Source organism: Teleopsis dalmanni, chromosome 2, assembly GCF_002237135.1.
Source record: "Teleopsis dalmanni isolate 2A chromosome 2, ASM223713v2, whole genome shotgun sequence".
NCBI classification, from domain to species: Eukaryota; Metazoa; Arthropoda; class Insecta; order Diptera; family Diopsidae; genus Teleopsis; species Teleopsis dalmanni.
The window spans coordinates 161,342,635-161,359,648 of NC_051847.1; the positions used below are offsets into that span (position 1 = coordinate 161,342,635).

The 17,014-nt window shown below is 29.3% G+C and overlaps 3 protein-coding genes across 3 annotated transcripts; 2 read left to right on the top strand and 1 right to left on the bottom strand.

Moving 5' to 3' along the window:
* The first annotated feature begins 1,637 nt into the window (after window positions 1-1,637).
* LOC119681706 (TAF5-like RNA polymerase II p300/CBP-associated factor-associated factor 65 kDa subunit 5L) lies at window positions 1,638-5,339 on the top strand. Its single transcript, XM_038094969.1, has 7 exons — window positions 1,638-1,850; window positions 1,910-2,076; window positions 2,133-2,954; window positions 3,013-3,282; window positions 3,341-3,641; window positions 4,411-4,757; window positions 5,134-5,339. Exons 1-7 carry the CDS (start codon window positions 1,731-1,733, stop codon window positions 5,264-5,266), a joined length of 2,160 nt encoding a protein of 719 aa, XP_037950897.1. The 5' UTR covers window positions 1,638-1,730; the 3' UTR covers window positions 5,267-5,339.
* Window positions 5,340-7,122: 1,783 nt separating this feature from the next.
* LOC119679820 (transcription elongation factor B polypeptide 3) lies at window positions 7,123-11,897 on the bottom strand. Its single transcript, XM_038092383.1, has 8 exons — window positions 11,546-11,897; window positions 9,696-10,454; window positions 9,141-9,632; window positions 8,852-9,081; window positions 8,698-8,792; window positions 8,407-8,606; window positions 7,470-7,761; window positions 7,123-7,377 (listed from the first exon to the last, which is right to left on the bottom strand). Exons 1-8 carry the CDS (start codon window positions 11,621-11,623, stop codon window positions 7,298-7,300), a joined length of 2,226 nt encoding a protein of 741 aa, XP_037948311.1. The 5' UTR covers window positions 11,624-11,897; the 3' UTR covers window positions 7,123-7,297.
* A 1,668-nt stretch (window positions 11,898-13,565) lies between these two features.
* On the top strand, window positions 13,566-15,230 carry LOC119679979 (uncharacterized protein CG4449). The gene is made up of 6 exons (XM_038092583.1): window positions 13,566-13,810; window positions 13,870-14,249; window positions 14,311-14,427; window positions 14,503-14,776; window positions 14,832-15,042; window positions 15,103-15,230. The coding sequence occupies exons 1-6, from the start codon at window positions 13,753-13,755 to the stop codon at window positions 15,191-15,193; spliced, it is 1,131 nt and encodes a 376-aa protein (XP_037948511.1). The 5' UTR covers window positions 13,566-13,752; the 3' UTR covers window positions 15,194-15,230.
* Window positions 15,231-17,014: the final 1,784 nt, after the last annotated feature.

Below are 17,014 nucleotides of genomic sequence, written 5' to 3' on the forward strand. Positions count from 1 at the left end.
ATGCAGTTTCCGAAATTATGTATTAGGTATAATTTTTAATTTTAAATTATTACATTTTTTTAAAAAATGTTAACGTTTCTAATAGTATGTTTATTATTCCATCAATTCCATCAATTGGTAAGAATATTTTTTTTTACATGATTGTGAATAAAATATGAATTTTTATGCCTTTTAATAGTAAAATAAAAAATAGAAAAAGTAACGTATTTGTTACGAACAATGACGACATAAAATATGAATAATTAACGAAATCATTCGTTGACAGTGAACTGGAAATTTTATATGTACTTCCAAAAATCGTTCACAATAGACGAGTTCTTGTCTTGGCAACCATGCGATTTGAGCTGCTTATTAGTTAAGCGGTTTTGAAAATGTTAGACTAAATAAGCCAGAAGTGTTGTTGTTTCATATGTTATTTTTAAAATAAGCAGTTGTTCTTTTATGATATACTTACAAAAGAAAAGGCCTAATGTATGTCTCAATTTTAGTTACATTTTTATTTCGGTTTCGATAACTAGCAACAAATATTGGTGCATTTTTATGTTGAAATAATGTTAATACATCTTTTTAGGTATAACAATAAATTAATTTTCTTATTATAATTAATAATGAAATAATTTAATTTTAACTTTTTTAATTTTCTCATTGTTTTCAATGCATAAAATATTATAGTTAGTAATAGTTCAATGATTTAAAACAGAATAAATTTATATTGATACGCACTAAAATCGATCAAAAATGAAAATAAACAAATCTATTGAAAACTTAAAATATTTTGATTTCTACATATGTGACATGATTAAAATTTTACAGCATTACGCACTAAATCGGCAACCGAGTATGATATGTAATTCTTCTTAAAGTGTATTTCGTAAACTCAATTCTCGAAGATTTAATACATTTATTCATCTCATTTAGTTACCGATAAGTGACGCATATCAATGTCCACAAAGAGAATAGAATAAAGGTGACATATCATCAACTCAACTACCAACACAACAAACACTTGTCGAACATATTTGAAAATTTCACGAAGTAGTATTTACGGCTTGTGTGAGTATTTTAATTGTGTATTAATACAGCTGTTATATAACCAAGTAATTTGACTGTCACTTCTATATAGATGTGTAGCGTTCCGCTAGGTTTCAAACTCTACTATTCGCCAGTTAAAAATTGCACAACACCAGGCTCTGAGAATACTTTTGAAGGTATTATGGTACATTGGGACGAATGACATCCTCCGGGACCTCAAGATTGATTCCACCAAAAAATATATAAAGGATGGAGCCCTGAAATTATTCACGAAAACTGACAGGCTTACAAACAACGTGTTCTCGAATCTCAGAATGGTTATCGGCTACTCGAGGAGGTATGCAGATCTGAGGTCAGTTATTGCTTAGTCTGAAGAAGTGATAAACAATAATTCAGTCAAGTCGTAGAGAGGGATAATGAAGAAACCTTTCCTTAATAGAGAGTAAATGTGCTCAATTGCACTGACTTAAAAAGCCTCAACATAATGATACGACAATACATTAAGTATTTTAGCTGCTTGACAAACAATTACATGGTTTGAATGCATGTATGAGAATGGAAACGGAGTATTAATTTAATAAGACATCATCTGTGTTTAAGCGATTTTTCGGTAGATGTTTTAATAGTTAAATAGTTTTAAAAGTTATTTTTTTAAAGTACATAATTGGTTTGATATTTATTAGTCGTAATATTTGAAAATGTCAAGCAAGAAGACTACGCCTACCGGTAGCAGCAGTAGTGGTACTAAACCAAAGAAGTCAAAAACTGATTTTTATCGTTCATCAATTGGAAATTATTTAAAACAAAAAAATTATTTGGTGAGTTTTAATATAAGGTTTACTAATATCGTATATTTAAAATATGCTACTTCTTTCAGGGAAGCGAAAAATTTCGTAAATCGGAATTTGTTTTAACACAAAACAAAAATGATTTTATATTGCAAAAAATGGTGGAAGGAGATTTAAGTAGTAGCGATTCTTATACTTTTTCAAATGTCCTTTGTATTACAAATAATTATCAAATGGCGGAGCAACAGTTTGGAAGGTAATTTTTTATTATGATATAATTTATAATCCACAATGTACAAGAAACAAGTAAAGGTTTTCGCAGTTCGTTGAAGCGGAAAAAGATGAACATAAATTAGAGTTAAGAAGATTCTATGGACCATTAATATGCCATCTGTATATTGAATTGATAAAGGCTCGAGAATCAAATGCAGCTGCGGATTTCTTAAAAAAATATGCAAATTTAATTGCACCTGTTGAACAAAGTGACACGGTTTTAAACAATATAAACAGTTCTGTACCAGTGGAGTCGTGTGTAGAATCCACGAATGCTTCACGCAATAATATAAAATTCGTACAAGACGTCGATTTTGAAAAACCGCTTGAGTTACAGTATTTTATAAAGCTTATAGAAACTCTATCGGCATGCACAACTTCGGAGGAAATTTTATCTGATGTAGATGTAGTCCATTTCCTTTCAACAAAGTATGAAATTCACACCACACAAAATGTAGTTGATGCGCTAAATAGTTATTTAAAAACGAAAGGGCATGTACTAATACTAAATATTATATGTATGTATGTACACATAAATATAGTTGAAAATGAGGCTAGAAATTGGACTGGCGATCAACTCAAAGTAGGCTTTAATGAAGAAGATTTAAGTGATGATGAATTAGAAGAGTTAACTGCGAAAACTATTACACTTTCTGAAGACGATATATTTAAGAAGCCTCTTCCAGTATTTTTGAAGTCTTCGCAATCTGCAAAATCAGCAACCAAAACTAGAGAAACAAAACAGAATCGACTTCAAGCAGTACGACAATGTTTACAAGTTGTAAAAACTATCCGAAAATCAATTACTGAGAATCAAGCAATTCTTCCAGAATATATTAAAATTGCTGATAGAGATAAAGGGTAAATAATTACACATCCAATAATAATTATTACAAAAAGATATAAATTATATTTACAGATTGACATCAAGTGATATTGACATGAATCGATGTCATCTAATAGCGGGATTTAATAGCTCTGAAGTGAATTTGTGGCAAATGAATCAACAAACATGCAGAGGCAAAAGTATGTACCGGCGTATTACAGATCGTACATGTTGTTGGGAAATAAACAATTGTTATGAAGAGGAAGATGATGAAATTGATTTAGATATAAAGCGAGAAGAAAGTACAAAACGAAACTTAGAACAAGAAAAATTTTATGAATCAAAATATGCCGGCAACTCATAGTAACCGCAAATTTGAATTAAACTAATTATACATGATGTAATACTTTTGTTTATTTAGTAATCAATATGGAGGAATTCAATTACGTGGTCATGGAAAAGGTGTGACGGATGTGCGGTTTTCAAGACACTATCCGTTGATATATAGTGCATCCAAGGATTGCACAGTTCGTACTTGGAGAGCGGATAATTACTCGTGTGCTTCAGTGTACCATGGTCATAATTATCCCATTTGGTGCTTAGATGAAAGTCCTATAGATACATATATTGCAACGGGTTCTAAAGATAATACTGCCCGTTTATGGTCTACAGAACGAACAAATCCTCTCATTACTTATATCGGCCATACACAAGATGTAGAAGTAAGTAACAGTTTTTTAAGTTAAATGAGGTATTCAAAAAGTTCAATATTCTATAAGATCTAGTTATCTTCTATCTTATGTTAGACGCATTTTACACAAACCACAACGTAGTAATTGTTGTTTTATTTATCCATCTATTATTTTAGAAAAACATTGTAAAAAATAACCAAATCGGATTAGTTCTATTAATGTATATTTATAAATTAATATAATTTTTTTAATATATATAAGCTGTACATACGTAAAATAAATTTATAATAGGGTAGGATACTTATGTAAAAATTTAGAAATTAATGACTGCTCATTTATAAACTGATTGGTTCATACTATATAATTGGTTTTTCTTACTCTATAACAATATAAAATAAAATTCGTTAATTTTAAGCGAATATGTAAACGACTTCACGATTTTATATTCTGTAAGCCTGAAGAATATCAATGACTGGGTAGTAATAAAAAGCATTATCGTATTCTAAAAAATGTTTAATGTTGATTTTGAAAAGCACTAACAAATTTTATTGATAATAAACTACTTTGACTTAAGCATAAATATAGATGTAATAAACAGGCAGCATTTTATCATTTTCATTTTAGCCGAAATCTCTAACATTAGATGAACCCTCGGAACTTTACTTAATATTGTACCATAAAAATAAATGTATAGTATTTAAGTAATCATAATCATAATTTAAGTAACTCATAATTTATTCTTTTAATTTACTAAGGATAAATAAAACTTAATGACAATTATATATTTTTTGATTTTTAGTGTGTTGCTTTTCATCCCAACGGCAATTATATTGCTACCGGTTCATGTGATTTATCCGTACGACTGTGGTGCGTCACAAGCGGAAAATTAATGCGAGTATTTTCTGACTGCAAACAAGCCGTGACAACTGTGACTTTTAGTCCAGATGGTAAAATGTTAGCCGCTGCCGGGGAAGAGACAAAAATACGAATTTTTGATTTAGCAGCCGGATCACAAATTTGTGAACTTAAGGACCACACAGCTGGCGTCACCGGCATGGTGTGGACCAATAACGGCACACAATTCGCATCTGTGTGTCGAGATGGTAGTTTTCGATTATGGGATATTAAAAGACTATTATTAAATCAGTAAGTATAATCAGAGATAACTAAATCACTTAGATGTCCAAACTAGTACAAATTTTTTGAATATTATTTTTTTGTCTGGAGTTTTTATGCCTGAAGTCACCAAGTCTTTGAACAACTTGCGAGAGTTTTTCTCCACAGATTTTATAAAAGAGAATGGTTTGTTGTTGTGTATCACAATGATACAAAATAAAGTTTCTTTTTTGACCTGCTTTTAATGGTCAAAATCGAAAACAAAAAAAAATAAATTAAATCTTTTTAAAAAGTGTGAATAAGTTAATGCTTACTTTGGACATCTATTATATTATGATATTATGATTCAGTTATGTTCATAGCTTTAATATCTCCAATTATATTTTAATTAATTTATTACAATAAGGGAACCCAGTACATCAGCTGCAGCTTCATCCGCATCATCAAATATTCGTCTACAAAGGTTAAATTATAATTGTGGACGTTTCGTAAACATAAAAGTAGTTCAGGATGGTACTATTTGTTGTCTGGGTACCTAAATACAAATATTACTGTGATGTGATATATTTGTAAATTCTTTTTTAAATTTAACTATCTCATTTTATATATAAGTATTATATTACACATGTTTATTATTTGTTTAATATAAATTATAAAATTAGTTTATAGGAATTGTTTATATGTATAAGACTTAAATGCATGCATCTCCGAATAAAGTGTCACATATAATTTAATTAACTAATTTTTTTTTAATTATTTCACCAATTTCTATAAAGGTGCAATCTTTTTATCAAGTTTTATTTATATTTATTTTAAGATTTTACAAATCTCTACAAACTTCACGCTTTTGTACAATTTTCAAAAGTTTCAAAAGCGCTTAAGGTAACTAACTAGTTTTTTTTGATTACTACTTAACATTTAATTATTACTGTCTGAGTATATTCTACTTCTTGTGGATTTTTAAAAATCATATATTAATTAACTTTGTAGGATATAAAGACAAATTTAAATTTGTTTGACTTAATACGTCACAAAAACTTCCTTTCATTGCAAAGTAGTTAATGTACAGTTTTAAAGCTTGGCTTGCCAATATGCTGCCAAGAATAAGAATATTTACTTTATCTTAAGTAAAAATTGTATTGTGAAGATGAGCATTATAAACTTAATAGCTCCATTGCTTTCATACTTCTACAGGGCAGTTTATTTGGAGTTTTCTTTAAAGATTACTTAAGGAAAAGTATTACAGAAATTGAAACTATCAATTACACTACATATAGTAAGCGTTCCAAGAACGGCTACGGGTCTACGTACCTGAGTCATTCGTCAATTTCGACGACTAAGGTCCGCAAATGGATTTCATAAGCAGATATTTGTCTGTTTGACATTTGTCGTCTTAATGTGTTTTTACCACTAAGAAGCAAGTCCCCGCCAACTTGCTTCTTATGTTACTTCTAATGGCTGGAATTTAATCTAACTCCGATCCTGTTGAATCAACCACTTCTACCTGATCTCCAATTCCCCTCCCATTCCCCCTACAATCATCCATCCATATCGTAATCCATGTATTCATAAAATCTTTGATGTTTACATGCTTTAAGTTTCCGCTAGATTATAACAACAACCTATAATAATAAAATGTGTTTCTAAAGATGAGACCTATGCAGCGGTTTTTATAAGTAAAATTTTTGTGTGTACGTTTTTGTCATTACCAGGAAAAATCGTTATTTTGGGTTTTTTTGTCGCAACTGCGTTTTCAATATACATTTCTGTTTTCAAAGTATGAAGTATTATATATCGGCGAAAAAAATCGTTGTTTTTTAATTATACGGAAGATTTTACTATAGAAACAATAGGTCTAAGAACTATATTATAGTACCTAGATCTGTTTTTACTTAAATCTAAGGTCAATTTGACCGATTCCATATATCTATAATGGTTGAGGTGAAGTTAGTTTTGGGCATTATTAAAATATAGCAAAAACATTCAGTGATAAGTTAAATAAGTACCAATACTAGTTTCTTTTCATCAAAAGCAAGTTTGCTCTTATATATGATAAATTCATTGCAACCTCTTTACTTATCAGATGTTAACTATACTTATGTTCAGAGATACTTACTATCATTCAAATCAATATGATACATTCGTTTAGGTAGATTGTAACAAGAACTAAGTATTGACTTGTACTGAGTGAAGTATGTTGAAGGACACAGTGAGTACAGTATATCCAGGGCAATTAGTAATATATTGTAATAGTGCAATACAAACGTATAACTTTGTCGTTCGTTTGATTAGAAAAACAATCATTTTTTCTTTAAAGTTTTGTATATTATATTTGTGACTATTTACACTCTTACGTTATACATTTAAATTTCAATTAAAAAATAACACAAATTTAAAAATACTAAATAAATAAATGTGATGCTACAATTTTCTTAGTAAAAGTATAAAGATATTTAGCATAATTTTGAAAACAATGTAAACACATAGAATGTATATTAACTTGCATATATAGGACACATTAAAATATATAAAAGCCTTTAAAGTACTAAATGATATTTTTAATTAAAATATTACCGTTTAAGACGTCCACGCATAAATTGTAATGTTTTAGCCATAAGAGGTGCTTTTTTTGGTCGAGCGATTCCAGTAGCTATTTAATATATATATATGTATAAATATATATATAAATGTAAAATTTATTTGTTATATTGTTATATATTTTATAATGGGACACAAACTTACAAACTTGAGCAGTATCTCTTAATCCTCCTGCAACTCGTAAGCGCGAATCTCCAGATTTAGCTGCGTTTGGAGTAACACTTGACAACGCAGCTACACGTGATGCTGGTGTGGCAGTTAGTTTCGATTTGGTTCCATATTGTTCCTGTTTCCGTTGGACATTACGTGGAGGTTTAACCATCGAGTCAACAAAAGCCAGTTGAGTTTTCCTTATAGGGGCAGCAATTATTTTTTGTGATTGTTTAATGCTTTCAGCTAATATACTGAGCTTACGTTCCTGATCCTCTTGGCAGCGCTATAATTATAAAAGATAACAGTTTAAATAAATGCAAGTTTAAAAATATTCGGATGTTTATACACTAAATACATATCCAGTTTTATGATATTTGTAAAAAAATTTGAGGATAAAAGCCAAACAATTTGATTTTTATTTATCTTTTCGTTTTTACCCACAATTTCTAAAATTATATTTTTGTGAACTATATTATAGCCTTCAGTTTTCATATATATTGTTTGAGTAAATACTTTTAATGTGAACATTTGTTAACACAGTTTGTATAATTATGGTAAGGGTACAATAAGAGTCACATTAATTATCGATGCTGAACATTAGATGTATTATCTACGATTTTTATAAAGCAAGAGATATTACATTTGGCATGAAAATTCGATTAGTTAAAAAATTTCAATTCAAAATGTAATTTTTTAAAAATTAACTGCCAATATTGTGCCAAATCTTTTAAAGTTTGTTGTGATTTGGTTAAAATTTATAAATAAGTATTTATATATAATAGAAACAGTGAGTTTCAATAAGAAATGGGATCGCAGCGAATTTTAGATTAAAATTTAAAATTAAAATATATATCCAATTAAAGTATTTCTAATAAAAGTTTTTTTTTAAAAAAGATCCGATATATAACATAAATATTTATATACGTACTAAAAACATTTCTCTCCATGTTTCCATTTCTTGGCGTTTTTGCAAACGATAGCTTCTTTGGCAATGCTGTTGCCATAGAATGTCTGTATCTTCCATTAAATAAGGATTAAAGTCTTCAAATACAAATAATTGCTGTGGTGTGGCGCGTTCCAGTACAGGCCTTAAAACTTCAAATGGAACTCCTCCCGTATATTCAAGAGCTTAAAATAACAAAAAAATTTATTACCGATAAAGAATAAAAATTTAAATAAATTAAATATGTTTAAAACAGTAAACAAATTTTCATATTACCATCAATATGTTTTTGTAATATACGAATGCACAAATCAAAAAGTGTTGGTACTTGGAAAATTTGGCCCGTCTTAACGCCTGAATAAATTTTAGTTCTATATAAAAAAAATTGTAATAGAATCATTAGTAAAAGTGAAAATGAGTTATAGCTAACCTCATTGTTTTAGATGAAATCCCATGAGTGATTGCATCTGCTTCTGATAGAGCATAATTTGTTTGCGCTTTCGAAGCACTAGAATTTGATGTCTTAAACACACAATCCATAACAGTCTGATTAAGAGGCATTGGTTTATAATTCGTAGAAATACTTGTAGTTGGCAATTCCAGAGCTATGTTGGGATCGAGTGGTTCCAATTTTGCACAGGATGATAGTAGATCTGGTTTCTATTAATTTAAGATTATAATATTTTATGTATATCTGCATATAATAAAAACAATTATACTTTATTTGGTGTAGCCTTAGATCCTACTACAGTAGATGATGATAATGATGACGCTTGTGGTTTTTTTGTTTCAATTATATTTTGTTGTCCCCTTTTTTGAGATGATTTTTCAGTAGATGATTTATTTAATGTAAGATTACTTGATGATGCCTTCATAGAGTTATTGATTTTTTTATTTTTTACTGTTGGTACATTCAGCATTCCAAGTACGTCAGCAAAGTTCGCACCCATTGAGGAATCAAAACCGTCGGCAGTATCTTCTTCATCTTCATAATTAGTTTGATTTTCTGTTTTTGCAATTTTCAAATTTGGCTGTTTGACATCTGATTGCTCGTTATCGGTATCGCGATGTCTTTTATGCTTGGAAGCTTTGGAGTCACTAGATTTTATATCCGTAGAATTGGTTTTCTTGCTTGAGTGCTTTGAACTAGAAGAATGCGCATTTCTTTCTTTTCCAGATGAAGAGGAAGACTTATCTTTGTGATGTTCGTCCTTTACAAAAATAAAAAAATTTTTAATTAAAAAAATAATATAATATAAAATATATTTTTTTACCGATTTTAATTTTTTATCACTGTGATGTCTATCAGCTTTTGAAGAATTATTTGGAGTATTTTTTTCTTTATTCAATTTTGCAGTTTTAGTATGTTCACTTTCAGTTTCAGCTTTAGGGGATAAAGGTTGACTTTTGCTTTTACGAGTATTATCTTTATTGGAGTTATCAGTGTTATTAATATGTTTTTGGGTATAACTTTTAGAATTCTGATCTATTGCCTTCTCTGTGTTTTTCTTTCTCCTTTCTTCACTTTCAAAAATTTGTTTTCTATGACCTCGCTCATTTTCATGTGGATGGGTTTGATAATTTTTTTCATTTTTTATATCTTTATTAACTCCTTCATTTTTTTCTTTCGAGTGACTGCTTGTAATCGATTTATGTTTTGATGAACTATGTTTTTCATTGTGATGTGATCTCTCAATTTTATGACTTGAACTTGTTTTTTCATTTTTTTGGTTTTTATTGCTATTTGTAGATTGGCTATTTGACATACTCCGAGATACATTATTTTTGTTGTCATCACTCGAATCCCTTTCGGTAGAATGATTACTATCATAACCATTATTATTACACTGTGGTTGAAGTGATACTTCTTCAGCAGCTACCATTGCCTTCCATTTTGCCACTAGTGCTTTCGCAGCAACACCAATTTCACCATTATACTTTCTTAACGAATTGATTGTTTTACCAATACCAGTTTGCTGTAAGTGCTCCACTTTTACGGGAAGCTTGTATAGCTTATTGATGCAGTGCAGGAGCTGTAAATATGTGTATATATAAATATATTAATATTATTATTAGAAAAGGGGTAGTGCACTGCGACCTAAAAGACCTATTGCCCTTAGTCGGATTAGAGTGTTTCTTTAAGTCCGATTTTTTTAATGTAGCCTATCTTTCCTAGTCTTGAATCCTTATGATCCATAACGTACCCGCCTAGGTGTTTCTTCCCCTTGTGCATTAGTGGCATTAATTGCTTGATCTTTTGCATTACATATATCCGATTTTAACCTATTATTAGTCGTTAACTTCTTTTACGAATGCAGGAATTAAATTAATTAATTTGAATGTATATCATAATTATGTGAAATTTATAATTAAATAAATCTGAAGAAGCTAACGCCTTATAATAAGTTAAAATCGATGCTCTGCAGACTCTGAATATTCAAAAGATGTGTTAACAGAATAATTAAACTTATCAACCCCTGATAATAATAAAGATAAAATCTCTCTAAAATATTTAAGAGGAGTATCAGTCATGAAAATAGCTAGAGCAAAACTATTTATTGTTGTAGCACGTGCCATAGACTTCCTGTGTTGGTTCGTTCAAAATAGCGAACGGCACTTCGGCTTGTATTTATTAACGTATTACTGAAGGATATATAGCAGATCCGGCCGTTACTTGAACCAGCTGACTTTAGCTATTTACGTTGCTTATGATGCATCAACACTATAGTTACGTTATTTGTTATTTCTTTCTTCATATTTTTTTTTTTTATATAATGGTCAAATTCGTAGAAATCGAGTTAGGATGAATTCTAAAAACATTAACATATTGTTAAAAATCATTTCTATTAACGTATGCTTGTATGTATGTACATATGTAATTAAATTGTTGTAAGGCCTTATGAATAGCTCAGAGAATAGGAAAATCCATATCCAATTTCTTATACAGTTACTAATGAAAAACTTGTTAATTTAACAGTTAAGATATATTTTAATAATATCAAAATTTTAACTGAAGGTCATAGCTATTTGAACCTGTAGACAAATTATCAAAGTAATGTTTTTATAATTTACTTAATATGTGAAATTATTATATTATTGCATTTATGATTTGCTCTTTACTCACCCTTTGCTCATCATCCGCCGACCGATCTATGCTTTTCTGATAATGTTCGATAACATCAAGGATAGTGGAGTTGCTCATAATGTTCGCTTAATATTTTTATAAAAGCCAGTGATTTTATTTTTTATGTTTTAATATATTTTAAATGAAAATATATTAAATGGCTTTGTTTAAATTTAAGTTATGTTTAATAATTTCTTTTTAGCATATTTCATTACAACGTAGGTTTACAAAATTATTTATATCACACGCAAATGTACATCACAGATTTTAATTTGATAATAATTAATTAAAAAAAACTCTACCTTCCAGAGTTTTAACGAAGTACGTACAACTTTTTACTAAATATGCAGTGAATTCAGTCTACTTACGTGACGTTTGCATAAAAAAAAGTTGGAAGCACTTTTATAGAGTTGCCATCTTACATTGAAATATTTATTTTATAATTCAGAGATTTCTAAATTTATTTTACTTAGTGGAATGTAAAAAAACTGATAGGAATATTCGTTGTAATATCCAATGAAGGTTCATAATAGTTCACTTAAGGCGTTGGTAACACTTCCTTCTTTAGTATTTGCTACTTCACAACTAGATGCTTGGATAGAGAAAGTAGTGTTGTTATTTTGCGTACATTTAAGCAATTATAGGTTAGCAACTAAGTGTTTTTTGTCACACTTATGAGTTACCAAAAGCACCTACTGTTTTAGTTTCCTTGCAATTGTCTTATAACTTTTTGCTTTTATTTTAGTGACTGTGTTTTGTATTTATTCATGTATTACATATCTTAATGAACACAGATATTAAAAGTTCCTTAATAAATAATAACTTTCTTCACAACTATTAACCTGTTAGTTATTTTCACAAATTTTATTAAGAAATTACTTATTTTATAATATTTAAATTTACTCATTAACACTCGCAACAGTTGTAAATAATGAACTGCTGACTGAAGTTTTCCATTTTCTTTCAAAAATCATTCACAATAGAATAGTTTTAAGATTTGCGGCTCGTTTATGTAACTTTTTCGCTTCGTTTTCACGAACGATTTTTTTCACTTTTCACAAACACTTCGAGTAACTAATTGTCACAAGTGAGAAACTCGTTCGAGAAAACGAAGTCAGAAAGTCGTTGGCATCATTTTAGTGCGAGGGGCTTATTTTAACGCATTTTGTTTTTGCCCTGCATATTTACTTTTAAGTACCACGTGTTTTATTGAAGCGATCATGTCAAAAGAATACACCTATTGTAGTGTGAGGGGCTTATTCGTTAAAAACTTTCAGAAAAGCACCACGTGTTTTATTGGATCATGCAGGTCAAAAGAATACACATAATCTGAACGTTCACTCATTAATATAAATTATCATATGCCTAAATGAGACAGTGTACTATTGCTTTTATTTTAATTCTAAAATTTATCAAATAAAAATCAAAAATTATATATATTCGAATTTGAACATAAAATTGTTATTAAAGTCTTGTTAATGTAAATGGCTAGTTATTTAACTGTCATCTTCATACTTATAACCAAAGAATACAAAGAAAATAAACTGAGAGGAAATTTTGTTCCTTGTGCCTCTTTGTGTAATATCACAAACAAATGTCTTAAGGGATTTTTAACATCAAAAAACCAAAACAAACAATAAAATTTTTCGAAAAATGCTCTTATTTTAGCAAGCATCGTGGTGAGTAGGGACCGGGTGGGCAAAATAGCAAGACCGAATGCGGTATTGTGTAGCAGGCTTTTTGTTTTTGTACGGCTTGATATTTTCACCTCATTACTCAAAATTTTAAATATAATTTGAATTATCCAGAAGATTTTATACACAATTTCTCGAGCAACTCTCAGTTTCTTTTCTTTATCTTCTATAACCAAAGAATACCTGTACAAGTATTCTTTGCTTCTAACACTAATCATTTGTTTTTCTATGTTTTTTAAATTGACTGATATTTTTAACTTAAAACATCATCATAAGTGTGATATATTAAAGTTTATATATATCAAATATCACATTTTCTTTACATTTTTATCATAAAATTAAAAAAAATATAAAGGGTAGTGTAATCATAATTCTCTAATTATAGACTTTATTTTGAAGCGTTTTTTCTTGCTGTATTCTTTGGTTAAAAGTGGCAGAGTCTAGTTGAACACAATTTTTTTGCGCCACGAAAAACAAATCACAATTTAATTTTTTCTAGGATACGAATTGATTATGTCGTCGGAAGAGGAAGATTATGATATTTTCGCCAACTTAAAAGATATTCAAAAAAGTAAGTATAAATAAAACAAATTTGCTTATATTTTTCAAAAATGTTAACTTTGCAAACAGATCTTGAAGATGGAGTTAACTTGGCTTTTGAAAATCTAGATGATGATTCAGATAAATCAATAAGTTTCAGTATGCCTGAAACACCTAAGAATAAAAAAAAGAAATCTGCGCCGAAAAATAATCCAAAAAAAGCGCCTAAAGATCCAGCTGATAAAAACCCTAAAAAAGCGCCTAAAGATCCAGCTGAAAAAAATAATTCCATCGAAACTATTAATTTCGAAGATTTTGCACCAATAAATACGAACTACATTGCACCCATGAATCGACGGAACACCCGTAGAAACAACAATTTGATGAATGATATCCCTACCTGCAGTAGGTATGCTACAAATGATATTGATTTATCACTTAATTCTAGCAGTACAACTGGAGTGCAAAGAGTAAGTTCTTGTAATAAAACCAATTTCAATACTTTTTTTATTGCGATAATTCTTAATATAGAGGTCCAGGCGTATTACGAGAGCTAAACGTAGTTATAATAATAGCGTAGCTGCTGCAAGTAGTGATATACAGTATGTCGATTTAACAACAACCCCATTACCTTTATCAAATGATGTGGTACGCTTCTCTTTTCAATAATTAATTTTGTAATTATTTAATGCTTTACATTAATCCATTATTATTTTATATTAGATAAATTTAGAGTCTGAACCTGAAGATGATACCAAGAGTAAGCCAGAAATGTCATTTGAATATGAAAATCCAGAAATGTTTATTCAAATAATATGGGTTGGAATGTATGAGACATTTACACTTCGGAAATATCAAAAATTTTCGCATATCTTTAAGATATTGGCAGAGAGAGAAAATACAAACATTGAAAATTTGGCTTTTAATATTGACTCCGAAATTATTTTTCCCGACGACACACCCGACAGTATTGATTACAAACCATATCAGTTTATAAGTATGTACAAAACAAAATTAATAATCGTTAATAAATACTTATTTTACTAAAACAGAAGGTCGTGTCTTGAACACAAAAATTGAAACACAATACAAGCACAGCAAGCCTTTAAAAAACAATGATGAGAACGTTATTACAGTGAAAATCCAATCAGATCGATGGAAACATCCGAAATCAATGCAAGTGGTGAAAACAGAAAAATTTGGAATATTAATAATCAAATTATCTGAGGAATTAAACATCCAATTGAATCAGATAAAGCTGCGGTAAATTTTTTATTTTAAATATTATTTCTACTTTATTGCTGAAACTATGTTCTATTACAGTTTTGATGATGATTATATAAATCCCAACTCGACACCAGAGGAAATAGATTTAGAAAATGATGATATAATCGATTTACACCTAAATCTTTAAAAATTACTTATAGTTCTTTTTTTTGTAAAATTTAGAAAGTGAGTTTTAGTATTTTTTTAAATTTTTTTACTATGATATCTAAGAATTAAATTTAAATAATTATTGACTGATTAAATATAAGTCATTTAATTATTTATTTATTTATTTTATTTTTTTTACAAATAGTTTGATATTATTTTTTTATTTTTGAATAATGTAAATGAATGATCGATAATTAATATAAGGAATACATATTCGTAAAACTGTTCATGGTACTAAATTTTATTTACGTGCATATTAAATCTAAAATAACTTTACAATTTTGTTAAAATAATAATGATACTCAACTAAACTGATAAATGCCTTATAAACCTTATAAAAGTATAAATTTATCTACTTTACCAAGTAAAGTGTCAAATTTTGTATGAAAAATAGTTTACACAAACTTGATAAATTTACACGAAAATTTTAAATTTATTTATTGTCAATACAAGGAGTTATTTTTCCAAATAATTTTTAGTTTGGACTTTTCGCTCAAATTAGGTATTTTATTTTATAATTTATTGATAACGACACATCTGATCTGGCAAATATGAATATGAAATTGTATCGATATTGACTAAAAAATTGTTCTGCTGAGCATTGCATTTTGCGCTGTCATACTTGTTGCTGATATAAATAGTGCTATTTTACATCAGATTGAAAAATTTACACACGCATAAACGCATAAAATTATATATTTGATAAATTTATATACTTATATGTGTACCCCTAATATCTAGGTTAATGTTTACATTGGTTTATCTTTTTAAAAAGCTAATGGTATATTTTGACTACATACTTACTTATTCAAATTGCCATAACAACCCTTTACCTGGTATTGGTCTATCTTTGTCTATTGGTCTATTTGTTTATCTTTTTAAAAAACTAATGGTATATTTTGATTACATACTTATTCAAATTGCCATAACAACCCTGTACCTGGTATCGGTCTATCTTTGTCTATTGGTCTATTTGTTTATCTTTTTAAAAAACTAATGGTATATTTTGATTACATACTTACTTATTCAAATTGCCATAACAACCCTTTACCTGGTATCGGTCTGATATAGCACGTCTCTGTAGACGCATTTATTGCGTATCAGCCCTCTTCAGACTGTTTTTTAAATGCGGTTAGTGATTAGTCAATTTGATGGCTCTATTGGGGACACCGCTATAGTTAATGGTGGAGTGATAATAAGACCCAAGCAGTGAGTTGATAAGCGGTTTCAACCTTTCACAGAGTAATCGGTATTCGGCTAATCTCAAACTAATTGGCGCAAACTGTTGGACCGGATTTTTTAAGACAGAACAGAGAGCAAGCACTTCGTTATGGCTAAGTCGTGGAATTTCAACACCATCATTTTTGATTAGGGACTCAGACAGCATATCTCCAAAGATAGAATTGATGTTATCATTGCTAAATAATAGTTTACAGAAATGTTTCTTCAACTCTATGCTCTGGTTACGGATAAACCAGATCACAGTTTTCATTCTTACAAGTTGATGTTTTAGGCTTAAAGCCTTTAGTCAGGCGGTTGACTTTTTGAGCAAACTTATGCGCAATATTCTTGTAACTGTTGACGGTAAGGTTCTACTATAGGTTCTACTCTTTGTAGCTGTAATCTGATGAAACTTCTCGCTGCACCGTTGGTTTTGTTGTGGGGGATGTTGGAAAACAAAGACATCTACAGTATCGTAAGAAGACCCTGGTAACTATCCACGTGCACTAAGTGAAGGCTGTAGGCAATTTAGATTAATCACGTCAAGGATTCCGCTGGCATTACTATTCAAATAAAATAT

Excerpts from the sequence above, each read along its gene's own strand:
- LOC119681706 (XM_038094969.1), top strand. The coding sequence starts at position 1,731 with ATGTCAAGCAAGAAGACTACGCCTACCGGTAGCAGCAGTAGTGGTACT. Across the intron at positions 2,955-3,012 it reads ATTGCTGATAGAGATAAAGG|ATTGACATCAAGTGATATTG; the intron begins GTAAATAATTAC and ends TTATATTTACAG. Across the intron at positions 4,758-5,133 it reads AAAAGACTATTATTAAATCA|GGAACCCAGTACATCAGCTG; the intron begins GTAAGTATAATC and ends TATTACAATAAG.
- LOC119679820 (XM_038092383.1), bottom strand. The coding sequence starts at position 11,623 with ATGAGCAACTCCACTATCCTTGATGTTATCGAACATTATCAGAAAAGC. Across the intron at positions 10,455-11,545 it reads CGGCGGATGATGAGCAAAGG|CTCCTGCACTGCATCAATAA; the intron begins GTGAGTAAAGAG and ends ACATATTTACAG. Across the intron at positions 8,607-8,697 it reads ATTACAAAAACATATTGATG|CTCTTGAATATACGGGAGGA; the intron begins GTAATATGAAAA and ends TGTTATTTTAAG.
- LOC119679979 (XM_038092583.1), top strand. The coding sequence starts at position 13,753 with ATGTCGTCGGAAGAGGAAGATTATGATATTTTCGCCAACTTAAAAGAT. Across the intron at positions 13,811-13,869 it reads CTTAAAAGATATTCAAAAAA|ATCTTGAAGATGGAGTTAAC; the intron begins GTAAGTATAAAT and ends CTTTGCAAACAG. Across the intron at positions 14,250-14,310 it reads GTACAACTGGAGTGCAAAGA|AGGTCCAGGCGTATTACGAG; the intron begins GTAAGTTCTTGT and ends TTCTTAATATAG.